The sequence below is a fragment of the Aethalodelphis obliquidens genome, unplaced genomic scaffold (genome assembly GCF_003676395.1).
Source record: "Aethalodelphis obliquidens isolate GAN/ISIS:26980383/991018 unplaced genomic scaffold, ASM367639v1 scaffold79, whole genome shotgun sequence".
Taxonomy (NCBI): Eukaryota; Metazoa; Chordata; class Mammalia; order Artiodactyla; family Delphinidae; genus Aethalodelphis; species Aethalodelphis obliquidens.
Window position 1 is genome coordinate 3506391 of NW_020838023.1, and position 13615 is coordinate 3520005.

At 37.7% G+C, this 13615-nt stretch overlaps 1 protein-coding gene across 6 annotated transcripts in view; it reads right to left on the reverse strand.

Moving 5' to 3' along the window:
- The window catches only part of TRPS1 (transcriptional repressor GATA binding 1), a 255381-nt gene that overhangs the window by 196608 nt on the left and 45158 nt on the right, over positions 1–13615 (reverse strand). For all 6 annotated transcript variants that reach the window (XM_027092544.1, XM_027092543.1, XM_027092539.1 and 3 more), the window contains one exon: positions 10048–10976. In XM_027092544.1, coding sequence (XP_026948345.1) covers positions 10048–10974 — 927 coding nt within the window. In that variant the 5' untranslated portion in view covers positions 10975–10976. The remainder of the gene's footprint in view (positions 1–10047; positions 10977–13615) is intronic.

Consider the following 13615-nt stretch of genomic DNA (forward strand, 5'->3'; position numbering starts at 1 on the left):
AAAGCCAGGGCGGCGCGGCGGCGGGGCCGCGACCCGTCACCCAAAAGGGGGAAGAGAAAAAAAGGAGAGGCCCCGAAAAAAAAAAAAAAAAAAAAAAAAAAAAAAAAAAAATTGTAGGTAAAATCCTTTATTTGTATGTATCTTTACTTGCATTTGTTTGCTCCCAAGGGAAGTTCTCAAGTTAAATCCTGTAGAAAGACACACTATTTAACCTTCTGGCACCTCAGTTTCATCATCTTTGTGGCTATAAATAATATTGTACACTTTGCCATTTTATAGGATTATCGTGAGGATAACGTGAGAGAATGCATCCAAAAAGTGATTTGCAAAAGTCTACATGACTGCTGTCCAACAGAACTCTTGAATTGACGGAAATGTTCTGTAGTCTACCCTGTCCAATACAGCAGCCACTAGCTAAGTGCTACTGAACACTTGAAACAGAGCTAGTGCAACTGAAGAAGTGATTTTTTTTAATTTAATTTGTCATTTTTATGAATTTTTCATAAATTTAGTTTTAATGAATTGGAATTTAAATAGCCCCACGTAGCTGGTGAATACCATATCAGAGCACACTCTACAGTATTATTCACATGAATGGGACTATTATTTAATAAAATGAACTATCTCTGAATTTCTCCCACCAATGAAATGAAAAGACTAAACAGAAGGGGAAGTGGTAAAGTCAAATTCAAATACTTGTCACCCCTAGTATTCTTAGCTGTAAACGTAAAAGTTCAGTTCTGTTGTTACTAAGCTAATGCTTCCATTTACATTCCTTCTTGGACTGAAGGAATGGTATTACATTCATCTTTGGAAGTAAGCAGGAGCTCAATACACTTTGGTTGAATGAATGAACTAGTTATTGGAGATGTGAAATCTCCCACTTACTTGGGCTATGGGAGCTATACTAATTCACGGCCCTATTATCATTGACTCAACCTGACATATGGGTTTCTTCAAAAAACAAGACAAATTGCATCTTTCAACCCAAAAACAAACGACTATGGGGTCATTCGCTTGTGAATTAGAGCTATACAGGAACACCCAAGATACCTGTTAAGGCATGAAAAAGAACAAATTTTAAGTTGTTTTTCACTGATTGAGCACTGTGATGTCTTTTTATTCTATTTTAACCTCAGTTCTAAAAACTCTTCCTTCCATGTAGTTTGTTCCATGCGTTTCATTTATAATTTATCTACATATGGCTTTTCACAAAAATGTTTCACTATAGAAGTTAAAAATATAAAAGGTTGGCTTTTTTTCAAGGTCTTTAACCTCAATTTAGCTCTTTCCTCCTAATAATATGGAACAAAACCTAGTAAGAATAGTATCTAAAAGAATATGTCACAGGGAAAGATCTTCTAAAGCCTCAGAACTCTTAAAATGACACTTTAGCAAATGTACTTATTTTCAATGGAACAAAAAGAGTTGTTTGAACTAAACACAAACTCTTCCTCAGATGTGGTTCATACTCAAGGACTGTAATTGATAGCAACAGAGACAATTAGGAGGGTACTAATTTAAAAGGACTTGAGGTTACAGGCTGATCGTCAAAAAAAGTCAAACCACGACTGTAAAAAACTAAGTTGTTAAAAATCACTGTTCAAATACTGAAGTCACAAATAACGTGAAGAAATCTGCCAGGGCCAATCTTGGCTGAAAATAACTAAATCCAGAATCTATGTGCTAATCTACATAGGGAATGTTTCCGCGTTGCACAGTTCTTTAAAACACACTGCAGAATATAGGGTGTGCCTCAACGATGTATCTTTGATGGAAATTAAGTATTTAAAAATTTCAATAACAAATCTAATTAAACGGCAGTCAGCTCAGTCACATGCTATCATAGCCTATTCTTTGTGTCGCTGGTATAAATCCCATATACATCTTTGTCATTGGATTTATAAGAGCCAGCTAATTTTTTGGGGGGTGAGGGCAAAACCTAAATTGGTAGAGGTGCAAATATAAGGATAAAATACTGCTTATCCTTAATTATCTACATTTTTATAATAAATGTTTTGTATTACAATAATAAACAGTCTATCCCAAACTGGTTTTCTTATTTTACTCAGCATAATATCAATCTAATTTTCTATGGTTATTTGGTATTTGGACAGATAGAAAACGGGTAAAACCTTAAAGTCAGTCTCACTAATTTAGAAGGTAATCTTTTAGGGGAAAATATGCAAAAGAAAACTGAAAATGCAGTGCAAGTGGATGATAAGACTGAGTACGTTATCCACAGCGGTCCTCTCCTCCAGCTGATCTGCCATGGCCGCTGGCTCATAATGGAGATAAGTAATAATTGCATGTTTGTTCTAAAGAGGGTCTTAATGAGAAAACAGAGTTGAATCACTGTGGAACATCCTTCCTCCAGGGAAGGGAGATTTGTGGCATGCTTACTATGTGCCAAGCACTGGGAGACACAAGGAAATGACAAAGTCCCAAACCCCCAACGTGTCTGCATTTTAGTGCATAAAGTTCCCAGGTAAATAGATGACAACAGTGGAATATGTGCTTCTGCTGAAAGCTGTACCAAGTTCCATGACCACACAGAGGAAAAGCCCCTAACCTACACTGACTGGTCCACAAAGACTTCCGGAAGGAGGTGACAACTGAGCTGTGGACAGATGAGTTGGCATTTGGGATGAGCCTCAAAGGCAGTGATCTCAGAAAGGTTTCTCAGCTGCAGGAAACAAAATGAGTAAAGCATAAATGAGGATGAAACAGTGCAAGTTGCTTTCAGGAAATGTGGAGGAAGTTCGGGGGTGAGAGAGAATTTGGAAAAGTGATGTCTTAATGGACAGTCTACACTGACTTACACAAGTATAATTAAAACGATCTACTTTTTTTATAGAAAGTAGACCTATACTTCCTACAGAACACAGGAAGACAGATCTCTAAGTGAAATTTTTAAAAATTAAAGAAAGGAAGGAAGGGAGGGAAGGAGGATGGGTAAGAGAAGAGATGGAGGAAAGGAAGGATAAAGAGGAAGCAGGGAGGAAAAAGAACAGAAAGAAACAGAAACCAAAGGAAGGCAAGAAGGGGGAGGAAGGAAGGGAGAGCAGATGAGAAGAGAAAGAACAGAAGGGAACAGAAAGAGAAAGTAAATAAGTAAATAAGCCACTAAGAATTTACTAAGTAAACATTAAGGGTGGTGCCACTGGCGGGGCGGGGGCGGGGCGGGACCTCTCTGGTGGCGCATTGGTTAAGAATCCACCTGCCAATGCAGGGGACATGGGTTTGAGCCCTGGTCCGGGAAGATCCCACATGCCGTGGAGCAACTAAACCCGTGCACCACAACTACTGAGCCTGTGCTCTAGAGCCTACGAGCCACAACAACTGAACCCACGTGCCACAACTACTGAAGCCCATGCGCCTAGAGCCCATGCTCCACAACAAGAGAAGCCACTGCAATGAGAAGTCCACGCGCTCGCCGCGACTAGAGAAAGCCCACACGCAGTAACAAAAACCCAGCGCAGCCAAAAATAAATAATAAAATAAAATAAATTAAAAAAAACAAAAAAGCGTGGTGCCGGGGAAAGAATATAGAAGGAAAGCCAGGACAAATCACTCCATTGTCTGGAGAGAGATACAAATCAGAAAGACATCCAGGAGAACTGACATTTCCGGCCTGACTGACTTGAAAATGGGAGTCTAGAAAAAAGGAGAGGAACACAAAGTTGTTTTAGGGAAGGAACTAACAACTTTACTTCTACACACGTCGACTTTGAGGTGCCAGTTGGAATATCGAGGTGGAGCTACCTGCCCATCAGCTGGCAAAACAGGTCTCAGAACAAACGACTGTTTATTATTAAGATTCCCAATATGTTACTGGACTCATGAAAGAATGCAGGTGTTCTTTATCTTACACCAACAGGTCATCTAAATATTAAAGGAGAATGGCTGGACAATTAGACTCTCTTTGAATTCCCAAGCCCCTCATGGTAGTCCCCAGTTTCTTCACTTTCAGCATCTGGGGACCTCACACAGCTCTGAGCATGGCTGGGGAATGAGCACACTCAAGTTAGACAGTCTAAAAGTATTCTGAGTTCCTCTGCCTCCACACCCATTCCATTACTTACTCAAAGGCAAAGAGTAAAACCTTAATCACCCAGCCTTGGAGAACATAAATGGAAGCTGGGTGCATCTCCTTAACACTGAATCTTCATAGAAAAACCAACCTAAATTGTGCCTAGTAATCAAAAGAGGGGAATACGATGCTCAGACCATCCACTGAATCATAAAATCCTAAAACGAAGTCCTTCAAACAAGGGGGCTATGAAGTAAATCAAATACACGGATGACGTGTCCCTTAATGTGGGGATAAAACATTTCATCCTTAATTGATAAAATCAAAATTTGGCCCTTATGCACTCTATCAGAACTAGTTTCTGCAGCCAAAGGACCAGTGAAAATGAATCACAGTAATTAAGAAAAGACAAATCAGCAAAATTAATTCTCTTTTCAATGATTTCAATTATAAGCTAGTAAGCTCAAATAAGGCAGCATTACACTCCAGGGTCTGGATAAGAGATCATCTCAAAGAAATCACTGAAGTCCCCAAATTCAATGCAATTCACAGAGTATGCATCAAACAGCCCTGGTGTACCAGTCTTATATCAGCTCCCTTACATGCGGCTGGTCTGTCTTCCGTTGCTTTTCTAGTTGCAGTAAACTCAGTCTTACAACTGGGAAGGCCATATATTATGGTGGTTGTGAAGACAACATTCTGTAGCCTATTGACCCTGGTTTACACCCCCTTTACCCCACTTCAACTCTGTGAGCTTGGGCAGGTTACTTTCATCCCTCTATGTCTGTTTCCTCATTTTTTAAAATGGACATAATAGTAGTGTCAACTTCAAAGGTTTTTATGAAGATGAGTTAATTAATACACGTAAAGAGCTTAGATCTACATATACACGTAAGAAACCCTTAATAAATGCTAACTCTTATTAGGACTGAATCCAAAATTGGGGGAAAAAACAGGACATATGTGTAATTTTGATTATGGAAGCTAAAAAATAAAAGAAGGATAGATAATATTTAAAGTAATACAGAAAAATAAATTTTATATTTGATTTCCAATTAAAATTAAACACGGTCTTCTCTGATATTCTAAACATGCATAACATTGACTTTAAACTTTAGAATCATATGATGAAGAATTCAAGAGGTCTATGGTCTAACGATTTTCAGACACAGACTCCAGGAAGGAAACCAGAAAATGAAAGAGAACTGCTCTTTTTTCCCACTTTCCTGGAGTTAGCATACTACTTATGTATCCGTGTTTCCGACAGCTGTACATATGCTATAATTACAATGACCCAAGAAACAAAAAGCACTGAATAATCTGCTGACGTGATATGGTTAGCAGAACATGCCATGTGGAGATAAAATTTTTATTGAGTTGAATAATGCTAAATTCGATTGAATGCACTGATAACCATGATTCCTTCTTCTAAACATTCTGCTTAGAGAGAAATACGGATATTCAAGAAAGTGATACATGTTCTCTAAACGATGGCAAATAGACTGAAAATCAAAGAGGGACTGACATTTATCATACTGACCCTCTTGTAACGAAGCCAAATGGAGATTTAACCATCATGCAGGTAAAAGGATTAATGAAGATGGTCAAACTATTCCATCCGGGTGGCTACATTATAAAGCTCGGCTATCTTCATGATGAAAATAACCTGGTAAATGCCAGAACATTGCTTTGCTTTTATGGCTTTAGGGTGAGCATATGTTTTATTTTGCACACTTTATTACTTGTTAAAGAGACACGGTCCTGAAAATAAGTACGGGTTCATATGCCAAACATTCCATACTCTAGAGAGAGTCTGAAGTGATTCAAGTCTCATTCACCAGCGTTTCTAAAGAGCAATTGTCCTCAACTCAGAAGAACAAAGCAACAGAACCTGCTAAGATCTACAGCTTCCCTCCTGCTCCAGGATCAAAGGAAACGGCGAGGCAAAAAATAAATATTTGGAGGCTAAAATTCAAGAAAATTCAAAATAGACCAAAATGAGATGAATGTTCTCTGGATTTTCCTTTTTTTCCAGACCAAACTGTAACCCCCTGTTCACATGAATGTACGGGCACATGTTAAGAATCTATAAAGCTCATGGACTTAAATATATTGAAAATACAAACACAAAAGATGACTTCCTAGCTCAAAAAATCTGTTCTTCCTGCTTCTAACATGACATATTGTGCAACTCTGATAAAAAATATTTATAAAACAGAAACTCAGTGCTCCTAGCTCAAACACAAGACAATCACTGAGATTCTTCTGTTAACCTTAAAATTTCATTCAGGGCCAAAATGAATTTAATAGCTGGCATCCTGTAGCTCCCTTCTTAGAGGCCTGAATAATGCAGAATAACAGGAAAGGTTTCCTAATATGAAAAGGCACCATATACATTGTGAGCATTTATAAACTTGGGCTAGCTTGAACACTTTCCCGTGGGAAGCACAACTTGACAAGACTCCGACTTTTATAACTTGATCTGAGGGCTAAGAGCTCCCCCATAAAGATGATGCAAACACCCTAATGCACCACACATTAAGCCCTAATGAAACAGCAAAGTCCGAGTTTAACAGTGCAGGCCTCCGTTCAGCGATGGTTTAAATATAAGCATGATAAAGCAGATTAGAAAGAAAGAGGCTGTAATTACTTTCTGAAGAACTCAATCTCTTGTCCTATTATCAGTCTATACGTGAGCCTCAAGGGCTAAATACAGGTAGTAAAAATTGCAGGAAGGGCTTAGCCACCATGCCACAGCCATTCTTTTTAAAACTTTAAGCACAATAATTGATAAAACACGCAGGGGAAATTTAAAAATTGAGAAACTAACATCCGGGCCAAGTCAATGAGTCCTAAGCTAGCCATTATATTTTTCCTTATTTTTTCTTGGTAAAGGTCTGTATCTCTTCTGATTCCAGGGCTGGGTATGCTACCTCATGGTGTGTGAGGGATCTGAATTCAACAGACTCAGAAATGACTGTCCAGATTTTATGATGGCCCTTAATATGACCTCCATTATCTGGCCGGGGCTTTGTCGATTATGAAGGACAAAGAAACGTTGTTTGACACTATTTTTACAAATTTGTAATTCTTTGACTTCATGATGTGTAATAAAACTTACACAGAAGTGGATACCGTCAGTAAAAGCATGTCAAAACTTCCTATATTAACTTCAATATAGGTCAAATAATCTGAACTTGGAACTAGAAATCTTAAAATTTGTTTAAATTATTTCTTTTTCCCCAACCGTATATCTCATGTTTGCACTCAAGTCACTTTGAATTATTTAAAACCATCCATGCCAAACCAAAATATAGATCAAAGCCACAGAGTTCTTAAGTCCTCTACTTCTGGCTTCTGTTCCTTTTTTCTTGGCCTAAAATGTCATAAATCTATCATTAACCACCAACTGTCCTGAATGTTAAAAAAAAAAAAAAAAGTTTAATTGAAAAAGATTAATGAATCGCTCATCTATTACTTCAACTAGCTTAAATTACAGATTGGTATCAATAATTCCTGGAATGGAATGATTATTTGTCTTTAATCCCCGTATTTACCAACATCTTTATCAGAATACACACAAGCCATTAACTTGCTATCAATTTCTGACAAAACTGCATTAAAGAAATTCTGAAGTCAGCATTTTACTTCCCACAGCTTTTAGTCTCCACACAGCTCACATGCAGGAAAGAACCTCTCAAACGGCATGTCAGCAACACAAACATATGCGGGTGAAAAAGGGGGATTTCATATGCGCTTTTATTCAATGTACGCATAGAGCAAAGCTGCCTGATATTTATTTCAGCATAAAAATATTAATAAGTTATTTATCTTCAGACATGTTTCTGCATCAACATCTGGTGTGTGTGTAAAGTATTCAAGATTAACACTTGGCCTAAAGTACATTTAGTGTGCTTTTCCCAAACTGAAGAAAGTTAACTCTCTTTAGGCTTCTTTTCTCTCTCCAATTGTTTCTTCGAAAGAATCAGTCACTTTTTCCATAGATCCCTGTTTTCTATTTTTAGCCATATTATTTCTCTTTGGAAAAAAAAATTGATTTTAACAAGATTATCTCCCTCCGTGCGATTTCCTACCATTTCTGTCTTCTTTACTGGGCACTGCTGCGAGGATTTAGGAGACAGCAGAGTCTAGGATCAGCTGTTTTATTTCTAGTTCTATTAGTTCAAACTCAGCTCCCACATCTGTTTTATTTCTAAAATCACTGCCCAGGAAAAGTGTCCAGCTTGTTCTACCCAAACATAAACTTTACTATAAATAACTAGGAACCTAACAAATAACTGTTTGGGGGAAATGGAAGTGTGTTTAAAAATCTGAATTCTTCCAAACTATAGGCCCTTAGTAATCTTCGTTTTAGAGCCTTCCTGACAGCCCAGATCAGCTTCCCTCAGAAGTTGTCCCCAGAGTGAACAAACTGAAACCCCGGCCGGAAATCCAGGTATTAACATCATATTCCTCGCTAATTATAAAACACCATTTCACATACTGACATTATTCACTTCTAACCCTTTTATCTAAAACACGTATTTGCTTTCCAATCATAGTTTGACAGCAGAATGTATCTGACATAAGCCAGTGAAATGATCTTTAATAAGACAGCAGTTCAAAGCATGTAGCTTTCATGCATAATAACTATGTTGGCTTAATTTGCTGCACCACAGAAATCATTCTATTTGTGGAAATTCACAAAGTAAGATGGAATTTTGAGAGCTTTACAAAGATGAAACTGGCTTTTTAAGAGTTCTTCTTTATCTCCCTTAAAGTGAAAAGATTGCCATTCTGACGTTTTTAAAGGACTTGGAAATTTCTCTTCTGATCCTTCTTACAAGTATTGCAAAATATATTCATTACTTGTTATTTATAACCCCTTCGCCTGTCTTTCTTAATTGGCACTAGGTCAAAAGAGAGGTCTAGAACAAATGTGCTGTAGCTACTGAGTTGATAAAAATGATTGATATTTTCAGGGATTGAGGAGGTCAAATAAGTGTGATGAGATTTCATTAGTTCTCAGGTACTTCTTCTAATCATTCCTAAAGAAGGTTAATATTAAACCTAATATGTTTTGAAATCACTGGCCTAATAATACAATAAAAATCTACAGACTGTAACAGAAACTAATACACTTTCTCAAGCTGACTGTCCGTTTCAACTATACTAAAATTGCTAAAATGAAATGAATACATTACTTAAGAGTCCGTTCTGCATTTCATTCTATTTGAAATGGTAGGGTTTTTTTTTTTTTATCTCACATATGCCTTAAGCTAACACAGAAGGGGTAGATCAAAAAGGTATGCCAGTTTTAATAAAAGTGGAAATCTAAATTACTACTAAATGCTTTCATAAATTATGATTTTCTTTAAACGCAGTAAGGAATGCTTTATTGGTCCACACCAAGGTCATTCTAGTGTCCCTAGTACTTACACTCACATTGACTTCTTTTTAAATCAATTTTTAAAATTTTATTTCCAAAGTTTCATTTGCAATTATGTTGCCTTTTCAGTAGTACATCTCTGCAACCATCAGTGTGACCCAACTCTGGTCCAGTTTGGCAGAGTGTAAAATTAAATCCTCATCCAAGACACAGGAAAGACCCTCCCTGAAGTAAAGGCTATAGCAAAAGATATATAATCTAAAACTAGAACAAAGCATGAATTACTATCATGTAGAACCATAAAGATTAGTGCCATTTTTGGAAGACTCTGAAAACATCAAATTACCATGAAATATGTCCAGAAATATGAAGCCAAGCTAATTCCACGAAAAAACTTTTCCCAGCCTAATAGAAATGTTGGGATTATTTTCCATGATGAGAGGCTAAAGATAACTCTGAATACACATTTGGATGAAACAGCTACAGAGTGCGTCTGTCTCTTCTGCTCCATTGAGCAGGCTACCCCTTTGGTACTGGGAGCTTGATTTTAACAAACATGTAAAAATTCACATTTCGTTACTAACAACTTTTTCTGTACAAAGAGATCACAATACGAAGCACAAACCTGTACATCATAGGTCCCATTTAGTAAAACAGGCCTTGAGGAATTGATATCCTGCAGCACACCAGAAAGCACGGAACGGTTGACTTTCTGGAAGTCTTTGGAATGGCTGAACTGCACCATGTTATGAAGGGCCAAGATTTTGCTGTCCAGCTCAGCATCCTGCCTGGTGCGGTTATGCAGTCCTAAGTGATACTTTCGGAAGTGCTTAATCAGATCTGTGGGGTCGTTGCCATAGTAACCATATCCACAGATATTGCATTTAAAGTCCTGAAGCTCTGGAGACAGAGGTGCCGGGTCTGGGTTGTCATTTACCAGTAAGTCGGTTTTCGATTTATTCAGTCTCACACCCCCATCTGAAGGCACTTGTGGGTTTTTTGAGGCCACTGAAACTGGGCTTGAGCCTTGACAATTGGCTTGACCACTCTGCGCTTGCCCTGTTTCCTCCGTAGCCTTCGGTGACATCTTCTGATCTTCCTTTGTCTCCAAGGAGTCCCCTGATGGGGTGCAGGCCATATCTTGAGGGTCATCTGCCTCTGCTCTTTGAGGAGACTTCAAGGGCTCACAGACTCCCCCAGCAGCTGGAGATGAGAAAGCCAACATATTTCTCTCTGTCACCTCATCATGTGGATAGGAGGGAAGGTTTCCTCCCTTACTGGGGCTTTCATAATTGAAGCCAGCCTTCTCACTCAGGACTGCGCTTTTTAAGTCCTTCTTACTGCTGGAAGGCGGATCTTGGACATGCAAGCTATGTTCCTCCTTATTATTTAGTTCTGCAGCATCACTCTGATCCGTGTTTTCTGACATCTGATCTACAGAAAATTCTTTGTTCTTTCCAGATCCCTTGCTTTCTGTACCGACAGGCTCCAGGGTCTGGCCCTCGCCTTCACTAGCAATGTTTCTCAGAGGGGGGTTCTTTTTCCGGACCATATCTGTAAAAATAACAAGGAAAAGGAAGATATGGGGTTAGTTGAAATTTGCAGGCATGTAGTCTAATCTAGAACATTTTACTTACTCTATTCAAGGCTTTTTTTAAGGCACATAATAAAAAATGTTCTCTAGGAAAAAAAAAATCTGCTGTTTTTTTTAAAAAATAGCAAAAACTTGAGACTGATGCCAACGATTTACATTTAGAATTATTTTTGTCACAAAGGGTGGCTCATTTGTTATTTTTAAATGGTTTTATGAATACCAAGGTATTATTATTACTAGCTCTATCATTCCTATTACTTAACCTTGGCTGCCAATTATATTTTTTGCTCAGCTTCTTTCTTAAGAGTTGATAGGTAAGTGCTTCTATATTTATCTGTGTTATATACTATGTGTAATATGTACACGTTATGTTCATAGAATATATACACCTGTTTATGTTTATAGAATGTATATTACATGTTTATTTGTGATACGTACATGTGTATACAAACAACTATAAAGTGAAACTCGATATTGTTACACACTGTGCAACCAAGGTATCAATACAGTTTCAACCAAAATATCCTCATAGTCAAAAGACAGAAAGAGCATGTTACAAACAAAGTGAAAACTGCCCCTTTACTTTCAGAAATGGAGGATAACAAATGTTTTATCTCTGCCGTACCTATAAATTACTTTAAGCCCCCTTTGGGGGACTTGCCTGAAAGAAGGGGGACCTGGTACACATCATAGTGGCCAGGTTGGGTTTTACTAGGACTCCATCTGGCATGATGAGAACCCACCTAAGGCCAGGGTTTCTAGGCACAGCATGGTGGAAACAGTACCAATCCCAACATCAGGAGCACACTGGAAATTGACGAAAGTAAAATATTCAATTGAACCACGTGACATTGCCATTTCGTAGCTCAACATGGCAAACTGTTAGCAGTTTCCTATGGTCACCTTCACATGCTAGCTCAACTGTGCCTTTCAAGGTAGGGTCCACATAAGGACATTGTGGGGAGTCTAATGAATAAGAATTCTAAGGGTATAAGGAGATAAGAAACAAATTGTACAGTGTCGATAAAAGAATGCAGTAACAAAGGCTTGTGGAGAACTGACTTTCATGGCCTGTGCTCCTTAATCCTCCAGCCGAAAAACTGCCAGGGCTATGTACGTCGTCATCCCAACTGTCTCTTGGAAAAATCCACCTTATTTACTAGCTGACGCTACCACAGGGGCGAATTTAACAGAGTTAGTTACACCATGATTATCCAAAATGTCCTTAGAAAATCTAAATTAATAGCATGTTTTAGTCATTCTCATCTATAATCTCCCACAAGTGCTGAGGAACCACACTGGCTTTGGATATATGGGTAAACCTTCGCTTCTGAAAAGCTGGTCAAGCAAAATTTGTGTAATATGAATCACTGAACCAAGATAATGCACTAGATACAGGATAAGGAATCAGTTACAAGGTAATAATTCACTTTCTTGAATAATGTCAAAAATAGTGTAACTGTACTTAAGAGAGTATACTGCTCTTCTTATACACCAAGAACGTTAGTCATCAAAATATCCACAGAATCTCCCACTTGGAACGAGAACAACAACCAAAAGAAAAACCATTTGGAGTTTCTAGTGAAGGTGATAGTCATGAGGCGTGTAAACCTGCCCGGCGTGGGGGCAAGGGAGGGAGTATGGTCTTCACCTTGGTGTCATTACCATTAGCTCCTAAAATTAACTAAGTCAGGTAACCATCTTTAGAAAAAAAATGGAACACTGGCTAACTAATTTATCTTCTAATGTTTGCATTTTAATGTCTTATCTGTTGCTGTTGACATTTTAGACCTCTATTCCTCTGTCAGAACAGCCAGAACTTGGGAACTTGTACCAACACATGGAAGACTGGAGGGCAATTTTACTGGTGGTCAACAAAGGGAAAACTAAAAGGTAAAGAATAAAAGGGAAGCTTAAAAGAAATTAGTTACAGTCTAAAATATAAGAGTTTGAGTCAAAAATGTACTGTTTTAACTTGGCCTATAGAAAAGGAAATACTAGTTTATAGAGTATCAGTCATTCCTGCATACAAAAATGTGATGATTTGGTACCGCATTTCATGCATTTCCCTCCAGAATTTCCTGTTTGTTTGTTTTTCCACTGGATTTTAACATTTCCTCCATCATATAAATAAAATCTAACAGTGACGCACCAAGATGAAATAAATAAGGCTGCACAGAAAAAATAAAAACCTATATGAAAGGCAGGATTCATGAAGAAAAAAGGATGAAATAATCCAATTCATTAAGATTATCCTTCCATTCAAATGAAAAGAAAATGGTTTATGCCCATATATTAAGGTCAAGGAGATGAGAAAAACAGCGACATCTTACACAGCAAGGGAACTAAGATAAAATACTTAGAAATGAACAGATATAAATATGTCAATAATTGAAAAAAATTAATGTATTTTCCAGAACAAAAAAGTTGGATCTTGCTGATTTATTATCATCATGAAGAATAGTAATGGGTCATAGTTTAAAAACTACTCAACCAACATCTATAGTGACTGAGAGAAAATATAATTTGATTAAATTATTATCCTTTCAAATTTCAGTTCATTCTTTCACCCAAGAACAGACCTTTACAAGCCATATGA